Below are 22,813 nucleotides of genomic sequence, written 5' to 3' on the forward strand. Positions count from 1 at the left end.
GCCAGTTTATTTACCTGCTGCCGTGGCAGGTTCGGCTGATTGCGGCCCCCACTGGCCGCGGTTCGCCGTCCCAGGCCAATGGGGGTGTCGGGAAGCCGCGGCCAGCACATCCCTTGACCCGCGCTGCCCCCCACCGCCCCCATTGGACCAGGACGGTGAACCGCGGCGAGTGGGGGCCGCGATCGGCCGAACCTGCCGCGTCAGCAGGTAAATAAACTGGCCCGGCCCACTAGGGTGCTTACCCTGGCGAGCCGTGTGCCGAACGTTGCCGACCCCTGGTGTAGATGGTCCTGTGTCTCGAGTGGATCTTCCCCTCAAATCCACATGGATCTCTGAATTAATCAGGCTAGGGGGACAGATCAACTGGTTCCTCTATAGAGCGGGGAAAATCCTTGCCTCCTCCCTAACAGAGCAACACTATAATTAAAGTTATAAAAGATCTATTCCATTTTAAACCACTAGTATAGCTTTAGACAGTAACTTTCTCCAAAAATGTTCTTGTGGGTCTCAAATTTCTCACGTCTGGTTTTGGAAGGGTTACACATAACCCTTTTCCCCCCAATTATGCAAGGGTGAAAAAAGGCATAAATATAGATTTTCAAAAGAGCCAGCAGCCAACAGCTATCATTACGGCACCTGAATTAAGTGGCCAGATTTCCAAAAGGCTCAGCTCCCAGCACCTGCCTTTGAGAGCAATGAGAGCTACTGGATACTTGGCAGTTCTCAATTTAACCACTTATTCAGCTCCAACTGGGGGGAGGGGAGCTGAATAATTTTATTAAGATTTGGCTCCAGTTGTAGGTCCTGAGCACTTTTGAAAATCTAGGCCAAAAATACATTGTGCATAAACTTTTTTGACTTTTTTTGCTATGAGCTAGCTATAATGTAATATGGCTGGAAGTGCAATCTGTGCTGAGTTTGAAAAGATCTGTTTTTTTAACATAAAATTATGACAGCTTCCATACTGTGTATTAGATCCTTCAATATGTTCTCTCTCTCTTTCACACACACAGACACTATCTGGTATTCATAGAGTGCCAATAGCCATTGTATCTAGGCGCTGAATACAGTAACATAAGAAACAGAAGTGAGCTCTACTGTTGTTTTCCTGGGTCTCAGTCACTTGTAGATGGTCAGACTAGACACATTCTGATCTCCTTCCAATAGGGGGATCCACAGCTTAGAACCCAGAACTTAGGAATTCCGTCTTAGGTCCCAATTGTGCTCCCAGTTAAGTCAATGGTAGAACTCTCATTGATTTGAATGAGAGCAGAATTGGGCCCTAAGAAATTGATCCATAACAAGTAACTAAATGCCTGGTGATTTATTTTCACCAGCAAGAGCTTTCTCTCATTGCAGCACTGTGCTAATACATTGTGGACACTCACTAACCTTTTAGCATTTGTGTCAAAGACAATAGGGAGGTAATCCATGACAGCTATATAAACAAACTGTTTGGCATCATCTATAACATTGTAGATAGCTTCAATATCCAAGACTCGGTCTTTTGGACAAAAGAGTTTGGGAGAATTCTGTGAAGACAAAAAGTCAAATGTTACACTTAAATTAAAAAAGAGGTGTTTTTTGTCATCTTGAGGTGAGATTTGCAAATAAAATTACAAAACATAGTGGAGAATATTAACCACTGGTATGTTAAACTATACAGCTGTAATTTCAAAGGTACGAACAGGAAACTTGGAACAGGAAACTTGGAAATGGCAGAGATGCTTAATGACTTCTTTGTTTCGGTCTTCACAAAGAAGTCTGAAGGAATGCCTAACATAGTGAATGCTAATGGGAAGGGGGTAGGTTTAGCAGATAAAATAAAAAAAGAACAAGTTAAAAATCACTTAGAAAAGTTAGATGCCTGCAAGTCACCAGGGCCTGATGAAATGCATCCTAGAATATTCAAGGACCTAATAGAGGAGGTCTCTGAGCCTCTAGCTATTATCTTTGGAAAATCATGGGAGACGGGAGAGATTCCAGAAGACTGGAAAAGGGCAAATATAGTGCCCATCTGTAAAAAGGGAAATAAAAACAACCCAGGAAACTACAGACCAGTTAGTTTAACTTCTGTGCCAGGGAAGATAATGGAGCAAGTAATTAAGGAAATCATCTGCAAACACTTGGAAGGTGGTAAAGTGATAGGGAATAGCCAGCATGGATTTGTAAAGAACAAATCATGTCAAACCAATCTGATAGCTTTCTTTGATAGGATAACGAGCCTTGTGGATAAGGGAGAAGCTGTGGATGTGGGTATACCTAGACTTTAGTAAGGCATTTGATACGGTCTCGCATGATATTCTTATCGATAAACTAGGCAAATACAATTTAGATGGGGCTACTATAAGGTGGGTGCATAACTGGCTGGATAACCATACTCAGAGAGTTGTTATTAATGGTTCCCAATCCTGCTGGAAAGGCATAACAAGTGGGGTTCTGCAGGGGTCTGTTTTGGGACCGGCTCTGTTCAATATCTTCATTAACGACTTAGATATTGGCAAAGAAAGTACGCTTATTAAGTTTGCGGATGATACCAAACTGGGAGGGATTGCAACTGCTTTGGAGGACAGGGTCATAATTCAAAATGATATGGACAAATTGGAGAAATGGTCTGAGTTAAACAGGATGAAGTTTAACAAAGACAAATGCAAAGTGCTCCACTTAGGAAGAAAAAATCAGTTTCACACATACAGAATGGGAAGAGACTGTCTAGGAAGGAATATGGCAGAAAGGGATCTAGGGGTTATAGTAGACCACAAGCTAAATATGAGTCAACAGTGTGATGCTGCTGCAAAAAAAGCAAACATGATTCTGGGATGTATTAACAGGTATGTTGTGAGCAAGACACAAGAAGTCATTCTTCTGCTCTACTCTGCTCTGGTTAGGCCTCAGCTGGAGTATTGTGTCCAGTTCTGGGCACTGCATTTCAAGAAAGATGTGGAGAAACTGGAGAGGGTCCAGAGAAGAGCAACAAGAATGATTAAAGGTCTTGAGAACATGACCTATGAAGGAAGGCTGAAAGAATTGGGTTTGTTTAGTTTGGAAAAGAGAAGACTGAGAGGGGACATGATAGCAGTTTTCAGGTATCTAAAAGTGTGTCATAAGAAGGAGGGAGAAAACTTGTTCACCTTAGCCTCTAAGGATAGAACAAGAAGCAATGGGCTTAAACTGCAGCAAGGGAGGTCTAGGTTGGACATTAGGAAAAAGTCAGGGTGGTTAAACCCTAACTGTCAGGGTGGTTAAACATTGGAATAAATTGCCTAGGGAGGTTGTGGAATCTCCATCTCTGGAGATATTTAAGAGTAGGTTAGATAAATGTCTATCAGGGATGGTCTAGACAGTATTTGGTCCTGCCATGCGGGCAGGGGACTGGACTCGATGACCTCTTGAGGTCCCTTCCTGTCCTAGAATCTATGAATCTATGACGTGGGAATCAGATATCTAATTGCTGTTTGAGCATTATACAGAATTATAGTTGTATAGGAAGATTTCCAAAGGGGTCAATCGTAAAAATAGCCATTGCTATCAAAGAAGCTCTACTTGAGAGGAAGGTGTTACATGATACATCACAGGATTTTGCTTTAAAGATTCACAATACTGGTTACATTACAAAGTAGTAGATGTATCCAGGCCACAACACTAACAGGGCACATCATTCATAAATATTATGAATTAGTGTTTATGACCTTAACCTATTTACTGTTTTATTCAAGGTAACATATTGCTAAGAAAATCACAGTCTGTGAAAGATACTGCTTCTCTGTAAGGGTCTGACCTTTAAAACCTCCCTCATTCATGTTGTCTACAAATCACTCTCATCAGGCATTGGTTAGACAAGTGGTGAACATGCTAAACTCTTTACTTTGTTACCTCATCTTCCTACCTTCCCCCACTCTCTTTGTCTGCTTTGTCCACATGTTGCACCCTGACAACTAATCTACTGTTGTCTCTTTGGTATAGAGGCTTTCTTCTTTATTTGTCAGTACAGTAACTAGCACAATGGGGCCCTGATCCTTGATTGGTGTTCCTAAGTGTTATTTTAATAATAAAAAAACCATAATAGAGTAATTAAGATCACTGGCAGTTCAGAGTATCCAAGCTGTCCCAGGATTGAGCCCTGAATTCTCAGAAAAAGCAACTGCGTTTTCTTTTGTCTCTCTCAGCCACTCAGCAAGACTGTACTGTTGCTAAGCAACTATAATATGAGGATTCCTGAATGGAGAATCATTGATTTACTGTGATGTTCATATCTTACACAGCAAGAAAGACTGGAAGAGAAGAATTTTTAAGACAATTAATTTAGATTCAGGAAGCAAGGTAAAAAATAAAAAATATAACGTAGGTGATTTATTTTTATTATCTGAATCTGTTTTCTCAGCATACTGTATACACAATTTAATTTACTCCAAAGATAACAGACTATTCTCTCTCTAGAAATGCTCAGGGGTACAAGTTAACAGCAAAAAGACAAACTAGCTACAGAATCCAGAGCTGCTGCAGTCTCTCTTGGAAGCAGTTTGATAACTATTGTTGATCCAGAGGCATTTTGAATACAGGGTAAATTGGCAGAGTAAAGTTAATAGACTTGTCTACCATATTCATTTTCCACAGGAGAGGATATAGAAGGGCAAGGGACTTGTTGACCTTCCTATATTCCCATCATTAGCACAGTTGCGGAAAAAACATTATAAAACTATCACTAACATTCACGTCAGCGCACAGATATGAAATGCAAATTGTCCATTACGACATTGTTAACATAATTACAGGAGAGACATATAAATAAATTTCTGACCAACTGTGGTCATTAAAGATCCCAGGGCATTTTTTTTCAGGATTAGGATTGCTGCCCTGGCCAAATTCCAGCTTGGATAACTAGATACTAATAGCAAACGTCTCTGTGCCCTTTCAACTGGCTATAGAATTCTTCTGCAGTTCCTTTCTTAGACGCTTAGACAATGCTGCCCGGTGTGAGAAATGATATATTGAAAATCCTGTTTTCAAGAAGGGAAGAATCTGGTTTTGGAAACTGCATCTTTCTTTCCTTCTCATTCCCACTTCCTGGACAACCTTGTGGTATAGGAAAAAAAGCAAACGAGGAAAAGATGATTTATCAGGAGAAACTGCAGCACAGTGGATGGGGGAGCAAAGGAAGATGAGGTGGGTGTAGAACTACCCTTCCATGGTTCAAGTCAGAACGAGATGGTAAGTATCAATCAGTATCAATTATGGGGCCTTACTGAGTAAATTGAAGCACAATATCCACTGTAGGTCTGGTGATATATAATTGTCCTGTAGACCCTACACATTCTGTCTCCACCCAGGAGGAATGCTGATATGATACAGCGGCTGGGCGCGTTGAAGCGGATTTGCTCCTGGGAGAGGGGAGAGTCACTGATGGGTTAAGGATTGCAGCATGAGGATGTCCTCTCTTCTTTCATGCATGCGTTTATCAAAAGGACTTGTTTGGAAATGGTTGGTGTCACTTTCACTCACGACCATGCTAAATGTGGTATGAAAGGTATCTTTCCCCACACACTCCATTTGCTCAGGCTGTGTCATTCTTCACCCTATGATAACCTCATAATAGCAACACATTCTCTGTGACTACAGCTCATTACTGTATTCTCCTCCAAGAAAGGATTTCACCAGGACTCACCATTTGTTCAGAATGGGGCAGCAGGTTTGCAAATTGTTTTGAACAACTAAAATCATATTACACCCACTCTGCCTTCTGCTTATAAAGTCTCAGACGGACTAAAGGGTGGTGGTGATTTTTTAAAGTCCTTACTGGGGTAGGCCCTGGCTCTGTTTGAGATCTTCCTTGAGCATCTTCTCAATAGGTATATGCGGTCACATACCGTTCAGGGATTCAACCATTGCACATTAGGTGGACAGGGAATCATGCCTTTGCTGTGGGGAGTCCAAGAGCTCATTCTATTCTTCCATCTCTCCCCATTAAAAAACAGCTTTTTAGTATGCTGGGCCTTTTTACTTTCTCCTATCCCTTCCCACCCCCCTCCTCCTATTGGTACTGGGCATTCTCAACCAGTTTTAGTTGTTTCAATGTCGGATATGCTCAAATGATCTATAAATAAAAGTTTCTGTTGTTATATAGCACTCTGGATGCATTCATGGGGATGGGAAGGAAGTGCTATGTTAATAAGATGATTATGATAATTAATCAACCAAAAGTCACATAGCAAAAAAATAGATACTGGGCTCTAATTTTAGTAAAAATGTAACAGGATTTGGACTAGCTATAATTAAAATATTAGATACAAAATTAATCCATTTAGCTACAAATTCTTTGCTAAGCTGAAATGTACAGGTAATAAGTTAGCCACATGAGGGCTCTCCTGTTGTTCCTTGACTATAAGAAAAAATATTGAGAATTACAGTACAAGGAAAGAGTAACAATACAAAAGTTAATTTTCAAAGCTCTACATTCATGACAGTGCTCTACATATAGTTAAAATGTCATGAAAATCAGAGTGAATTTACTATTCTTTGCGTCCATGTAATGTGAAAAGTGGAGAAAAAACTATGAATTTCTCCACATTTGGTTACAAATTTTCCCCACAAACAATACACCTATTGAAATGGTTATTTTCTCCCCGATGAGAAAGTGATCCAGTCTGTCAGCAACCATAGATTTCCCTTGCACTTCTGTCTTGTATAGTTGGTAACTATGGTACTTTCTCTGTAGCTCAGTTTCAGTCACTGCCATGACTCTCAATTTCAACAGCTTATCTTGGTGACTGAAAAGTACTGGTGCGTATATTCTTAAGTTAGGCCACATTTCAGAGAAGCACTTGAGCATATGCTTAAGTTCCATTATTTCTCAAGGACTTAAGTGCTTTCCTGAATAGGAATGCTTCCAGGGTGTTAAAAACCTAAAAATGGAAAGGTTATACCTAGAGAACATTGGGTACACAAGAGTGCTGAAGCACACGTAGCGACGACTCTTTCAGCAGTGAGCTGCTGTCAGGGAGTAAGCAGCATCATGGTAGCTATTCACATGTTCTGTCAACATGTGTCCTGTCTTTTTGTGTGTGTGAAGAGACATGTGATAGTTGACATTTATGGTATTAAACACCAGACTAACCCAATGTTTCTATTCAGTTATGCAGTAAAGACAATGTTGTAATGGGAGGTTCAACTGAAGCCAAATTTCTCGGTCCCATTAACATTCAAATGTTAAATAATATTCCCCCCACCCTCACTTAAACAAGCAAAGAACAGACATTCTCTTAAGAACTCACCGACACAAAGACTTCTGATTTTGTCTCATTCAGCTGCAGCTTCAGTTTCTTTTGAGTATCATACACCCCATACAATCTCTTAGACCAACTTGGAGGCACTTTATTCTTGTATTTTAATGAGCTATACAAGGCAAATATCCTTTGTAAATCTAGGACGAGGCAGCTGCAGTTGTACACAATGACACCAAGTTCTTTCATCTGTGAAATTAAAGTTCATACCATTAACAGGGTATTGGCTGACACATGTATCTTTAGAAATATTCAGTAGGCACGTAAAATACATTTTTCATAAGTATATCTTGTATCTGTAGAGAAATATACACCAGACAAGAACAGTGGAGAACATTACCAACAATGGTATGTTAAAGGCTAATACATAAACTACATGGCTAACACTAAAGTCTTGATTCAGACAAAAATATGACAGTGTGCAAAAGTTCAATGTATTTTTTTCTCAACTGTGCACCATAATAAAATATAATGCACCACCGAAGAAACTTCTGATGAATGACATCTACTTGTTACAGAAATGCCCTCCACTTATTTATAAAGGCTATTTCTTCCTTAGGTGTTGCTATAGATCTTCTCCTCTTACAGTTTGTTTTTGCTTGTTTACAATAATAGAATTCATGATCTTCATTCCATTTCTGTGGGCTGAGAGGAACAACAAAACCTAACACCCTGATAGAAAACTACAAGAATAAACCTGATGAATGAAAATGTACATTTCCCAGCACCTATTCTGGAAAAATCACATACAGGGGGAGCATCAGGCCTCAACATGTCGCACTCCAAAAATAAGTTATTAGTCAGCTTCAGTGTATGAACATTACTTAATCAAACTGTATAAACAACAAGACTCGGACAGCTTTTAACTTAATTCAGAAAGTGGAAAATTTCATAATTCTGTGAACACGCACAAATGTGGCACTAGCATTTTAGAATGTAGACTGTACTATAACAGTTCATTTTGTGGGTCAACAAACAACAACTTGGTCTCAGTATGCAGAAAGAAATTATTCTAAATTGCAGCACATATTCTAGTAAAATAATCTTTGGCATAATAACTATACCCTGATCTCTGTGTCTACTTACCTGTATGTTTGAGATTTCTCCTGCCTTCTGTTTTATCTCAATGTTTTTTTACAATCTGAAATTATATTAGCTGTACATAATTATTTTCTAACCCCACGTTTGTGCTGCCAGTGCTGCTTTCTTTTTAATCTCCATTGCAATGGACTCACTTACAGTATGTTATACTGTACATTAGGACTGTGTAACTTAACCAGCTTTTCATGACTACTTCTCGATTCTCTCTCAGTTATATGGTTACAATTTTCCTTTGTCTGTATTCGTGGTATTTGCTCTCTCTGTCCTTTATTTTACCAATACTCTCTTTACTATTCCACTCTGCACCCTCTTCCCATTAATGACAAGGACATAATTATGTCCTAAGAATACACCTCACTTTGCCAGGCTTGCAGCCATTGTAATGATTTCTCTGGCAGGGAACTAGAAGAGAGGATTCTGTTCCTTTCCATCTGACAACTCAGGGACTACCCCAACTGCGTGGTCCGACAGAATGAACATGATGCTGGGTGACAGTGACCAATTTTCTATAAATAGTTTTTGTAGATCCCCTTATGTTCTGTAAAATGGAAAAACAGGAAACCATCCAAGTCGTTGAGGGTGTGTCTACATTGCAAGTAAAGATGTGACGGTAGCAGTGGTAGCACAGGTAACAATAACAATGTAGATGTGGCAGCATAGACCTCAGAAGGGGCTAGAAACCAGAACACATTTGCAGGCACCCCAGAAGGGTTACTAGCCAATGGTGAAGCCCATGCTGCCATGTCTATCCTGCTATTGTTACCTATGCTAGCTAGATTAAAGCTAGCAGGGAAATGGCTACCTGCACTACTATCAGCTTCACTTGCACTGTAGACATACCCTTGGTGACAAAAGAAAAGCTGCTCTGTGATAGAGGGGATCTGCTAATCACTCAATCATGCCAGTGATAACCAATCAATTTCCAGATTGGAGCTGAACCATTTCAAGAGTGCATGCTTATCACCTACATTTATTGTTTGTTTTTTTAACATTATTTAAAACTTGATTAGATTTTAGAAGACAATTATGAGCAATCCCTGTTTGTATGCAATCAAGCAGCCAGCCTTCTCGTTTCTTCATCTTTAGTCAATTCTGCAATCAAAGAATCCTTTCCTGTGACAGAAACATCTTCCTCTACATTGAGTCTATTTTTACAGCTATGTGCAGAATACTCTGTGGTGAGGAGAGGCTGCTCTTTTCCCAATTAATTACAAAGCCCATGATCCTGCAGGCATTTCAGGGCATGGCCAGTAAGGATATCTGCCAATGACAGATTTTGCATGAAGGAGTATGTTGCCCAATTAAGGGGAAAATACTTCCTTGTTATAATGTGAGGGCTGCTATTGTTATAGACATGACTTTTAAAAAATAGTTTAAGAGGAGAAGTAGAAAGAGAGGGATTTATATTGAAAGAATAATTATTTGAGGATTACCCTGTGACTTGCTCTGACTGGAACATGCAGCCAAGCATCATCTTAAGAGATCTACTGCCCTGGTAAAATCCTCCAGGGTGACAGCTGATTGGGTGAAGCAACATTCCTCAGCCTGAATTTTGGAAGATACTTATATCCTAAGGAAAACCCCACTAAAGAACAGACTAGAGAAAACTCACAGCATGAAGAAACAAAAAGTAGAACTCACAGCATGAAGGAAGTAAATCTTCTGAAGTGAAAACAAGAGTGACCAGTGGTGGGTGTAGCAGGAATCTCTAGGATCCTTCTTGAGAAATCATTATAATAAAACATGTTCAAACTCCTGTTTGCTCAAAGAAACGAATGTCCTAGTCCTGAAAGCAATGGACATCTTGCAAGCTGCTCATTACCATTAGCTCCAAGTGTACGGGGAGCTGAACACACTGGGCATCTTCCGGAATAACACCCACAGCATTCATTTATTGCACTGAAGAAAACCTTTTAGCAAATTCATATGACTTTTTAGACCCTGGCCTTTTAGAAACATTGCTGTGCATAACTTCCACTATGTTTGAAACTAGATCCCATTGCAAATGGATGACTGAAGCAGAAGCAAAACACCACCACAGCAGGTTAATACAAAAACCAAATGCATGCTAGATAGAGTGTAATACAAGCCATTAGATCATGATAGATCAATTACTACGGTCTATAATGACCTAAGCTCCTTGGCAGCTTGTAAATAAGAAATCATATAATAATTAAAATATTTAAATGCCACTCTAGAACTAAATGGAATTAATCCAGTTTGAAAACACTTGCATATGGATGACACAAGATGAGGGGGACTGGCCACTGCCCGTGGGAGAGCGGCAGGGACACACTCCCCACTGAGCTGGCTCCCCCTGCCCCGCCGCACAGCCCCACCGGCACCCGGTCAGGGAACAACAGGACGGTTAGGATCCAGCCCAGGACACTGCCTCAGGTCGGAGCTGGGGCTCCAGCATTGTGCCGCCCTTGGTAATTTGCCACCCCAAGCACCTGCTTGTTTTGCTGGTGCCTAGAGCCGCCCCTGATTGGTGCAGGAAGCTCTTGCAGCCAGCCACTGGAATAAAGACTTTTTTGTGGACATTGATAGACAGATGTCCATGAGAGGCCACAACCAGGATGCTGAACAGTGCTGGATAAAGAGCAAACAGCTCAGGAGTACCTACATTAAAATGAGGGATAACAGGAAAAAGTCCAGCAGGGGACATGTAACCTGTCCATTTTTTGAGGCGCTCAACAGGATTTTACCAAACCACACGACCCAGGCACCTTGTGAAGCCTGGTGGCTGCTTTCTGCCTGGCTCTCCCAAGGATGAGCAGCAAGACTCATCGGAGGATGAGCACCAAGAGGGAAGTTAGGCGATCTCCCCAGAAAGCCAGGATCTCTTTGGGGTTTAGGACACTGATGCTGACCAAGTGAAAGGTGAGCCTGATTCCCAGGCAGCAACCAGGAACAAGGACTAAGGAGGCTGATCCTATGGAGGAAACCTCAGCATGTAAATCTTTTAATATAATTTTGGTAATAATTATGTTTCAGTGTATTATGACGATGTTTTACTCCCATGCTAGCTTCTGTTCCAAGTGCCCCAGTGGCTCAGCTGCAGCTACTACAGGTGGATGTGAGCTAGAAACCTTTCTGAGTTGGAGGTCCCCACCTCCCTCCATTGGCTCATACTGTCCATTTGTGCATCTTCCCAATGTACACCTTTCCAAAATGGCAGCTACTCCGGCCAAGCAATCAGCTCCGTCTCATGCTAAAGCCCCAACTACCAATTATTTTCAGGCCCTCACAATGGAGGGAACATGCCCATGTATTTATTTTTCCTTTTCCCTTCCTTCAGCAGTCCTGCTGGCGAATGTCACCCCTCCCTTCTCCCCCACCCCACAAAAGCCCCATTCGCCACCTCAAAATGGCTGTCAGCTGCACTATATGTCCGCAGCCTCTATCCCACCAACTCCCATGGCAGATTTAAATAAGGAAAGCTCAGTGGTTTGAGCATTGGCCTGCTAAACGCAGGGTTGTGAGTTCAATCCTTGAGGGGGCCACTTGGGGATCTAGGGCAAAATCAGTACTTGGTCCTGCTAGCGAAGGCAGGGGGCTGGACTTGATGACATTTCAAGGTCCCTTCCAGTTCTAGGAGATGGGATATCTCCATAAATAATTATTAAAATTCAAAGAATATTAAATCACTTGCTACAAGAAAAGAAGTTCGCCTAATGTTCTCACTTTACATTGGGTAGACATGGGCAATGCATGCTCTTAAAAGCTACAAAGATTACAGCTCCCCTGTAAATGTCCAGTAACACACATTTTTACAGACTGGTAACAGCAGGTGCTTCAAGTAATCATTACATACTCTTATCTATTTTTTTCTGCACTTTAAACATGTCTTCAGAGGAAATAAAGCAAAACCTAAGGCTGAGAAACCGCTCAATTTTGATTCAGAGATTCTGAGAAATAGCTGCACAGCCATCCCCCTACCCCAGTATAGCTTGTGACTCCCTTCCACTCCTGGAACACTTCTGGGGAGACGTTATTCTTGTGGAATAATTTCACAAGGTATCTTGCTAGTTTGTCCTTTGCCTTTTTGAACAAGGCCATTCTCTGCCTCCTAATCCCCTGCCTCAGTATAACATCATGGAAAGCCTAAAGGGGATGTAGGAAGGATTACTAACCAGCTCATCCCCAGATTCACCCTGCTAATCCCACCCACAATAAATAAGCACCTCCAAGGCACAAAAAAGCTTGCAAAGCCAAACAGGGAACATAATTCCCAATGCTCCCCCTATGGACAACTGTAAAGCAAAACACAGACAGAAATCCCAATACAGCCTTCTTCATGCACACACCACTTACCATCTCCAAAGTTCTCCCAAGACTGGGAAGAATCTCAGGGAGGTAAAGCTAGACATGCATTTAAAAAAGTGCTAGCACAGGCTCCCTAGCATTTGAACAATAACCGCCTGTCTTTTATTTTTAATACCGCCACAGCTATGGCACCTGCATTGTCCAGACCCTCAAGGATAGTCTGGCAAATATGAAAGGGAGAAAATGGAAAACTCGTGATGAAATATTGCAAACATCAATACAGAGTCCCCAAACACCCCCCAAAATGCAGAGAGATGGAGGCAGTATCTGGGGATGGAGGGATAACCTGATCAGGAGATTTCCAGGGGAGATTGTTGCAGTGGCCAAGGAAAGCATTGCCATGGTCAAAGATAGTGTGATACAGAGGCAATTCCTGGAGCTACAATCCCCTATTGCAGTGCATATTACTATTAAGGCAGCAGGCAATACAGTACTGTAAACCAACACCCAGCCATATCCTGCACCCCCTGGACAGTACAGCTTACTGGTGTAAGGATCTATCGGTCTAGAATTTGGGGTTGGGGAGGGGTGTCCTGGGTAACCATCATCTCCATGTTGAGCCAGATGAAGCACCACCCACCCATTCCTGGAGTGTTAGATACCACAGGAAGGCCTGCTCAAAGAGGTCAGAGTGACAAAACCCTGCAGCAACCTGACTGGTTCACATCAACTATTTAAACCAGGAAGTTAGCCCACATTGCTGCTCAGTATGCTTGGTGTCTTCCTCTTCTTTCTCGTCCATGTTCCGGTTCCATTGCTGCTGAAGACTCGGGTGCTGCTGGAGGAGCTGCTGCTGCCACATCATCTGCCCAGAGGTGTGATAGGCAAAGTCCCAAGTTCAATTCATCCATCTCTGAGTGCTGAAATTCCGCCCAAGCAGCCTCTGTATATTTGAGATTGCCAGCATAGTGCATGGATATTGCTGGGTGCATGCTGACCAACAGCAATTAGAAAATGGTGTTAGCCTACCCAGAAAGGAAGCATAGGGCAGAGAGAGATGATTCATGGGATTTTTAAAAGATCTGAACTATCTTCACTTCCACTATACATAGTGAGAAAAATCCCACAAATGCACACTGCTCAGCATGGAATAACCGCCAAAAATGCTACACCTGCAGTTTGCAGCAAACCACCATTGTGTGTACGGAAAAATGTGCATCGACATAGGGCATGCTGTCCCATGTGCACACTTTTACTGTGGCTTGTGTACTGCATGTTACCTGGCACAGAGCAAAAAGCTGCAGATTAAAGCCCCATGTAGAAAAGCCCCATGTTTCCAGGATGTTTTAACTAGGGCTATACAGAATGGTTTCTACACAACTCATTACAAAACCTGCAGAACACATAGGAAGTTTTTGTCCCATTGTAGGCACAGATACAATGCTAATAGGGGCCTGTAGTAATAATAAATAATAATGTGGGAGGAAAGGGAAGTTTGCATTAATAGGAATTACAGAACCTGCATCACTCACCAACATATTGATAGGAGGATCGATTCCATAAAGCCAAATTTGTTTCCTTGTAAAATATTCTTCTTAATAAGATTACTGGATTACTGTGGCAGTCTCCGCTATAACAGGATTACAGAAGAGAGTGGTTCTCATCACAAACCCAGCATGTATCATATATCTTATGCACAGAACCATCTTCTTGATGTAAAATACAAGAAGGTGTCAAGACTGTGAAGAGGCAAAGAGAGCTCCAGCATAACCTTTTCTTAGGTTTTACTGCGGGTAACGTCTACAGATTTTAGTTTCCTGCAAACTATTAAAGAGTACCTTAGCTAACACTTAGCTGGCATTTGAAATCTCTGTGAGCTTCCTGAGGTAAAAACAAACAAACATATACTCAATATCTGTCCACTTGGCTTACCAACATGAGTGTGTGCAGTGCAGATGTTCCTCACCACTTTATATTAAAGAAAAACTAAAACAAAACTAAGCAATAAACCAAAAAGGAATCAAATCTAACACTTTGCTGCCTCTCTTTCATAACTCTTCCCTTTTATTACTGTTGGCAAATACTGACTAGAAAAAATGAGTACAAATCACACACAGCAGTAAAGGCTGCCTATCCTCTCAGTCAGTGAGTAAAACAAAGGAAAAAGAGAAAGTGACTAGGTCATAGTATCTGGGACTGAGTAAACAGGAGATCTTATTTTGTATCCCCCCCCCCCAGCAGTACAAAATATAAAGCTTAACCCGTGAGTCTTTTTATTTTGGAAACTGGTAAAATTTCTACAAAAGTGGCATAAAGGGATGCAAAAATATCTTAATTTTTAATAATATTGATGATTAAATGGTTTACTTTCATTTTGATATTCCTGCTAAACAAACTATTTCCTAAAATAATTTTTTGTAATAAGTGAATGTTTCAATGTTTTCTTCTACACTATAATTGCGTATACGCCACATTGAAACATCTTACAATAACTACACACAAATAGAAACATCTTCTACTCTGCTCTCAGAAGCTGCATGGATCTTTTCTGGGATTTTCCAGCGCTCAGATTATGTTGCTATGCTAGCTTTTCTCAGGAAGTTTTTTCCATACCAGATGCATACTATTTTTTAGCATGTGCATTATTTCAGGAATAAATGAGCCCAGTGCTGCAGCACCATTCAAGTTGTGAATTTTAGTCACAAAAAGATTAACAAAACTACAGATATTTATGATAGTTATACAAATGTATATTGTTTAATCACCAACACCAAAAAGAACAAATTCTTGCCTCCCCAGGAGCCTAGACTAGCTTGAAAAAAATGGTTGAAGAACACTTTTTAAATCTTTTAAGAAGCACTGAGATCCCTCCTTTTATCCAAATGAATGTATTTACCAGTACCATACCTTTAGAAAGACTGTCCAAATAAGCAAAGAATATATTGTTGACACACATACCAATATTATGCATATGTTAAAAGACCATTATCAAGGTTACAAAGTCAAGCACTCAAAAGATAGGTAATGCCAGAATTCAGGTTGCCCGTGCAACCTTAATTTGGCCCCCTTATGTGTATGCTTTATGACGGTGTCTTTAATTGCGTGATCACATACTATTTTTTCCACAGGCCTATTGGCCTTATTCAGTGCACATAATGGACTGTGCTCATTGAATGAGCAGCTATGCAATATTTTGTTTTCTCCTCGTTCTTCAGTGTGTGGCTTGTGGTAAATGGCCGACGCTATTATGGTGGGTTCCACACTTTTCCTTGGTGTGATGGGTCAGGGTGCCACCCCTTGCCCCTATTCTTGGGAGTTGATGGCTCTGCTAGTGCCCTCGTGCAAGAGAGAAGGGGAGCGGGGAAGGGACCCGGGTCTGCTCCCTACTCCGGGTCCAAGACCCTTCAGCTTCTCGGGCTTCTTACCCTCTTTCCTCCAGGCTGGAGCACTCATGGGGAAAAATTAGTGGGTGCTCTGCATCCACCGGCAGCCAAGCTTCTCCCCTCCTCACCTCCTTCTCCTCCCCAAGCATGCCGCGTCCCCACTCCTCCCCCTCCCTCCCAGCGCTTCCTGCCGCCTAACAGCTGTTTGGTGGCACTTAGGACTTTCTGGGAGGAAGGGGGAGGAGCGGGGACACGGCACGCTCAGGGGAGGAGGGAGAGAAGAGGTAGGCCAGGGGGTGGAATGTGGGTGGGAAGGGGCGGGGACTTTGGGGAAGGGGTGGAATGGGGAGGGGGCAAGGGCGGGGCAGGGGCAGTGTGGGGGTTGAGCACTCATCGGGAACAGGGGAAGTCGGCGCCTATGGTCAGCTCTCCTTCTCTCCTCCTGTCTGACTGAAGCAGGGTTTTTTTTATTAGGTCTCTGGCAGGGCCTTAATTGGCTCCAGGTACTTTAATTAACCTGTAGTAACCTCTCCTCAGTCCACAGGGAATAAGGCCCTGATCATCCTGAGGCTTATATACCACCCATCTATCACTCTGCTGCTACCCTCTGTCCCTGCTGTATCACAGGCTCCAGGCATTATTTACTAAACACTATTCAAACCTTGCTCTGAAGACAGAATTATTAATTTCCTTGTGGCATTTTTTAATTGAAGTCTTCACTACAGTGTCTCACGGTTTCACAAATATTAATAAAATTTGACTTCACAGCGCCCAACCCGCTGGAATCCTAAGGAACAAGAGAATACTGCAACAAGCTGGCATCAATCCCAGCCTTTCCGCAATGGAGCAAACCTTCATAAAAGTGTGCCAGTTTATTGCGAAGGCACAAGAATTCAAACGCCCTGTTCACACTTCATTTGTGGATATCAAGGCTGCCTTTGACTCTGTTGACAAGGAATCTCTTTGGCTGATCTTGAAACCTGCAGGCCTCCCTGACTAGCTCCCTAGAATGTTCCATCTCCTATTAGATGACACCTCAAGCTGCATACTTGTAAATAGGAAAAAATTGCTTTCTTCTGAATTAGGTCAGGTGTTCAACAAGGATGCATTGCCAGCCCCAGACATGTCAATACCATCATAGACTTTGTACTTGATCAGACACTAAATAAATGCATTTTAGGCATGCACCTTAATGGTGAGAACTTCCCTGATGACGTAGCACTAGTTGATGAATCAACAGATGAGCTAGTTGTTACACTTGAAGCCCTGGAAAGCTCACTGGCAAAAGTCAGTCTGAAAATTAATTGGGGAAAAATTCTTCTGGTTGGCTACTTTGAACATGCTGGGGGCTCTAACATCTTAGTGGAAGACCATTCAGCAGAGATTGTCGGTGATTTCACCTACCTCCGCTCTGTCGTCAGTAGCATGGGACATCAAGAAAGAACTTGAAACCTGCACTACAAAAGTGTCGTCAGTAATGGGATGCCTCATCAAGAATGTCTTTCACAAACCAAACGCCCTGATAAGTAAAGAGATAAAGCTGAAGATACATAATGGTTTGGTGTTCAGTGTTCTGACCTATGGGACTGAAACATGGCCTTTCACTGTCAAGATTGAAAATCAGTTGTACACCATTCAGATGAAGCATCTTTGAATGACCAAAAACATAAAATGGTATGAATTCAAGTAAAATGAAGAGATCTTTTCTAACTAAACAAGTCCCACTCTCTTAAACAATCACCGAATGCTCTCTATGGTGGTATCTGCGCTGAATGCCTACCAACTTCCATGCAAGAATCATCTTTGACTTTGACCCAATGAAAGCAGAATGGAAAAGATCCCCCAGAAGACCTAAAACATGATGGCTGGATAGTGCCAACAGAAACATGTCCCTCACAGGCATTCTACCCTGTAACGCACCAGATTTGGCTCAGGACAGAACATCATGGAGGTGCATAACACATTAGATGGCCTTTGTTCTGTCTAAGCAACAACAGGAGAAGTAACCAATACCCTTGTGAGGTGAGCAGATGGTATCATCCCAGTTTTACTGGGGAGCTGAGACATAGAAAATTAAGGTCAAAATATCCACTGGTGTTGGGTACCCAATCTGAGATGCCTATGGCCTGATTTTTCACAGTACTTAGAATTATATAGCACTTTATATGTTCAAAGTCTGCTCCTAATGACTTCAGTTGTACTTGTGAGTGCTTAGCACTTCTGCAAATAAGTCTCAAATTGGGCATTCAAAAAATAAGGAACATAGAATTAGTGATCATCTGTGAACAGTTTGGTTTAAGTGACTTGCCCAACATCGCAAAGGAAATCTGCAGCAGAAGCACAGACATAATCCAGTTCTCCTGGGCAGCATTCAACTGCCTTAACCATGACACCTTCTTTTCTCTTCCTGCAATCAGTTGCCTCATTCACTACACACCTTCCAATGCTGCAAAAAATGAAGTAGGGATCCCACAGTCTCCTTCACCACATAACCCTGATTCAGTCCCATAGGGCCTAGTGGATCCATTGTGTACATTGAATGAGTCAGGAGTCCTGTGGAACAAGGAGCTCACAGATATTTACTGACTATGACACTCTGTGCCTCAAAGTAGCACCCTGGAACCCCTATATTCACCACTGTCACATGATTGTACAAAGTATGCCTTGTGAGGTATCATTTTAAAAGTCTTAATCTGTTGAACATTAATATCCTGTTGGATTGTATGTGCTATCATTATATGTAAAGCTTTGAAGCATTTTTATATGTGTTACTGATGCTCACAGTTAATCTTTCAGTTGCAACAAAGGACCAGCCAGATGTGCTGATGACCCATTAAAGGAAATCCACTCTCCCAACTGCCATCCAAGAGACTTTTCAGAGAGATCACATATGCAATGGAGATTGCTTGACCAGTGGGGACTGCCTGATCTCCAAGTGACAGCAAAGATCTTTCCAGCAAGCTGGAAAAGAATATAAAAGAGGGGACATGACACCAGAGTAAGTAAGCAAGTAATCAGCTCTGATCTCTATGTGTGCTACTTATAATAATTTAAAATCTATCTTTCTATAGTTAATAAACCTGTTTTATATTATACCTAAAACAGCGTGTTTTGTTGAAGTGCTTGGTAAATCGCAGCTCAGTTTACAAAGAGTAGCATGTGCCCATTCCACATTGAGGGAGTGACTAACTACTTAATCATCTTACACTGGCTGGGCTTCTGACCAGTGCAGTACGGTACAGTTCTGGGGTGCAAGGCTAGGGAGTTGGACGGAATTGACTGGAGCCTCTCTACTGATGGTTCACGAGTGGCTGGGAGATCATTCATGTAACATAGTTGGGTGAACCCCTGCCTGTGGATGTCTGTGTAAGTGCAGTGCCTATCAGAGGTTTGTAGCTTGACATCAGCATCACAGTGTGAGAGGCAGCCTGGGTTGATGGATTTGAAGAGCTCAGCGGTCCCACAATCCAGGTTGCACCTTGGGGATCCCGTCACATTGACATCAGAGGAATAGTGAGACTCTGGAATTTTGGGTTCCATTCCAGCCTCTGGAGAGGGCAGAGACACTTTTGCCTATTCTCGCCGTAAGTAGAACCCCTTCTTTCTCTTCACCCTGTCCCCCTCTCAGTCCTGTCTCTCCCCCCGCCCACTGGCTTCTCATCCCAGTCCCATTTTGCTCACCTAATGAGTCCCGTCTCCACTCTACAGGCTTCTTAGCCCAGACTCCTTTCCCACCAAATCCTAGTCTCATCCCTCTTAGCTCCCCATTCCAGCCCCAACACCTTGCCCAGTCTCCTTGCCCAGACACGTCCATTCCCCCCAGCCCCAACCCCTTAGGTCTTTGTCCACAGTCTCCTTGTCCAGCCACTTCCCGTTCCTCCCCTCCTGGCTCCTCACCCAATCTGTCTTTCTTCCCAACCCAGCCTTCCAGTTCTGACCCCTCCCCCGCCCCGACACACGCACATTTTCCTTCCCCATTGGCTCCCATTCGTCCAATCTCAGTGCCTCTCCCCAACCCCCAGCTTCTCGTCCCAGTCTCTCTGTGCAGCAAGTCATGGTTATTCAAAGAAAAGGTCACAAGAATTTTTTAGCTTGAGCAAAACAATGTCTTTTTTCACTAGTCTCGTTTTCAGAAATAGCAGATCCATTTTGGCTGAAATTTTCCATTAAAATTCAGTCTAAGGCAGACACCTACCACAAAATGTTCCAATCTGAACAGTTAAAAGTTTGGCAAGTTATAAACAACTGAAATTAAGGTCTGAAAATGGGAAGTGTCTGGCAACCTTAATAATAGGCAGTGCTACAAGTCCCACTTATAATAACTTCTACTGTAGAGATCCCATGTATATTAAATGGCAAGAGTTTAGTTGCAGCACTTACCAGTGGGGAATGAAGATGGGCTCAGATACATTCCCAGCTGGCTAGTTGTTTAGTTGCAGCTGTAATTATGTTTTGGCCCTTATAGATATAACCACTTGCAAGCCATTCTCCTAACATTTCACTCCTAATAAATTGCAATCTTAAGATCTTGTGATCCTGTTAGATTTCCACTATTTAAGTTGGAAGTTCTGTAAAAACAACTGTCTGACAAGATTAAGCTTCTGCTGGACCAGAACAGGAAAAAAAATTCCTTTGCAGTTTTGGTTGGTATCAAAATGCAGTCTGAATCTGTGATTTGGACCAGATCCCAGTGATGTTGAATTCTGAAGATTATCATTCAAGCCAGTGTGCTGAAAATAAACCCGGAGCACATGACCAGAGTGAGATAGTGCTTTCCATACTCAGTGCACACATAACACTTAAACTGAATTTGACCTAACATTACAGGGATATTCAGTATAAAACCATGACTAATGGCGAGTGAAAGTCAGAGAATAAAGGGGACATATGAATGGGACAATGATGCCATTGTAGATTTGGTCCGTTACATTTGGAGTGCTAACCACAGTCAGCCCCAGTGTTTTCAAGTTCTCATCCTCTGTAAGTAGTTAGACAGAGGCTGTATTATGTGTAATTCCTGCACAGTTAAAGTCCCCCAAGAATCACAACTTAGTAATTTCATTTCCACTGCTTACTGTAGAAGAGCTGCCTCAACACAATATGGTAAGGTGGATGCTCTAGGGTGCTGACAATTCATTATATGCTGGAAGCTACTGTCTACATTACCTTTCCTGGTGGTGCTATGGGACAAGGGTAACAAACTGAAGAGTGATGTGCTATTATTTCCAATTCACAGTACATCCTCAAATAATGAAAGATCAGATGGTTACTACAAGCCACCATATTTTGCACAGCGGCTGTAATCTTACATGGGAATTTACTAAAAGAAAAGTACACTGAACAAGCTAACATGATTCTGCACTTCATCTGTACCCAAGAATACTGCAACACAGACAGAATGGAAGTCAAGCACAAGTAAAGCGGGAAGTTTTGCTTTAAAAGGCCATAAAATAATAATGAACAAAAATTAGGAGGAGGAGGAGGAGTATTTGAGAGGAATGACGTAATCATGCATCCTTGATATAGAAGGAATCCTTTAAGTATTTCATACATTAGGGGATGTCTGTCCCTGCTTCTTCCCCTGAACTATACATTATTTCTTCATTAACCTGCCCAAGTAATATGAAAAATGCTCACTGTAAACAAGATACATCAATACAAACATCTTAAATCACACACATAGGAAAGCCACACCATTGATATTCATGCACACTCCCGTGCAATAAGGAGATAAACCTGAGTTCAGTTGCTGTAGTTGATGGTGCAGAATAATGAACAGAAGTGTGATGCTGAGGGCAGAATTGACTCAGCTATATTCACTGCTATATACCATAACTAATACCACTTAACATAATCACAGCTCAATTTATCATTTACAAATGAGTCTTCAGTTTACATTTTCATTATTCTCTAAAAGTGGGAACAAGTGTTACTTCAATTTTCTCTCCAAGGGGAAAAAAAAAACTTGCACCTTTAAGAAAATCTCCCACAATGGTGTTTGATTTAGTTTTAGTTTTACTGCAGGAAATCAAATTACTGTGAACTTTAATTTGATTTTGTTTCTGTTTTCAAATTTGGTTTTTGTTATATATGTCAAAGAAAAGAGCTTGTCCTGAAGAGTCAGACAAAGGAACACATTGTTCTGGCCTCTTGTTTCATTGCTAATGAGCATCATCATATTTCATATTTCATTGTCACTTTCAGGACATTAAACAGTTTGCTACATCAGTAGATTCCTAGAAGAATAACAGTAGCTTGAAATTTCTACTTGCTCCTGTAAAAACCTGGAATCTCGCATCCCTCCCCCACCATCTCACCCACATGCTTCCTCTACATAGTGGAATTCTATTACACTGGCCTGTCAGAACATCTCACATCTTCCTCACTCAGTTGGAACTCACAGCATGAGCACTTAAATGTTTTGAGTTTTTTCCCTTGCCATAAATAATGCCAGAAGGGCCAGCAGTCCATACTTTCCCTGCTGTACAACATAATAAAAGAATGTGAGAGGAACTTTTCTTCAGAACACTTCAGAATAAAGAAAATATTTATGTACCAATCCACTGTCAAAGTGCAAGGGCTGGGGTTTTTTTTTGTACTTATAGACTGAATGGAGATGTGACAGCATGTGATTGGCTAGTATGATGCATTATTGATAACACTACTGCCACACAGCATGGTGGCATTTCCTTTTACATAATTGATTATGGATTAATAGCCAAGTGGTGATTCCCTAAGGTTGCTGAATCACAGAAAATAGGAAAATGACTACATTTTCTTCTA

The 22,813-nt window shown here is 41.7% G+C and overlaps 1 protein-coding gene across 7 annotated transcripts in view; it reads right to left on the reverse strand.

Moving 5' to 3' along the window:
* PLD5 (phospholipase D family member 5) overlaps positions 1 to 22,813 on the reverse strand; it is a 261,310-nt gene that overhangs the window by 17,847 nt on the left and 220,650 nt on the right. For all 7 annotated transcript variants that reach the window (XM_042848386.2, XM_008170449.4, XM_008170452.3 and 4 more), the window contains 2 exons: positions 7,269 to 7,466; positions 1,393 to 1,532 (listed from right to left, as the gene is read on the reverse strand). In XM_042848386.2, coding sequence (XP_042704320.1) covers positions 1,393 to 1,532; positions 7,269 to 7,466 — 338 coding nt within the window. The remainder of the gene's footprint in view (positions 1 to 1,392; positions 1,533 to 7,268; positions 7,467 to 22,813) is intronic.

The sequence above is a fragment of the Chrysemys picta genome, chromosome 3 (genome assembly GCF_011386835.1).
Source record: "Chrysemys picta bellii isolate R12L10 chromosome 3, ASM1138683v2, whole genome shotgun sequence".
NCBI classification, from domain to species: domain Eukaryota; kingdom Metazoa; phylum Chordata; order Testudines; family Emydidae; genus Chrysemys; species Chrysemys picta.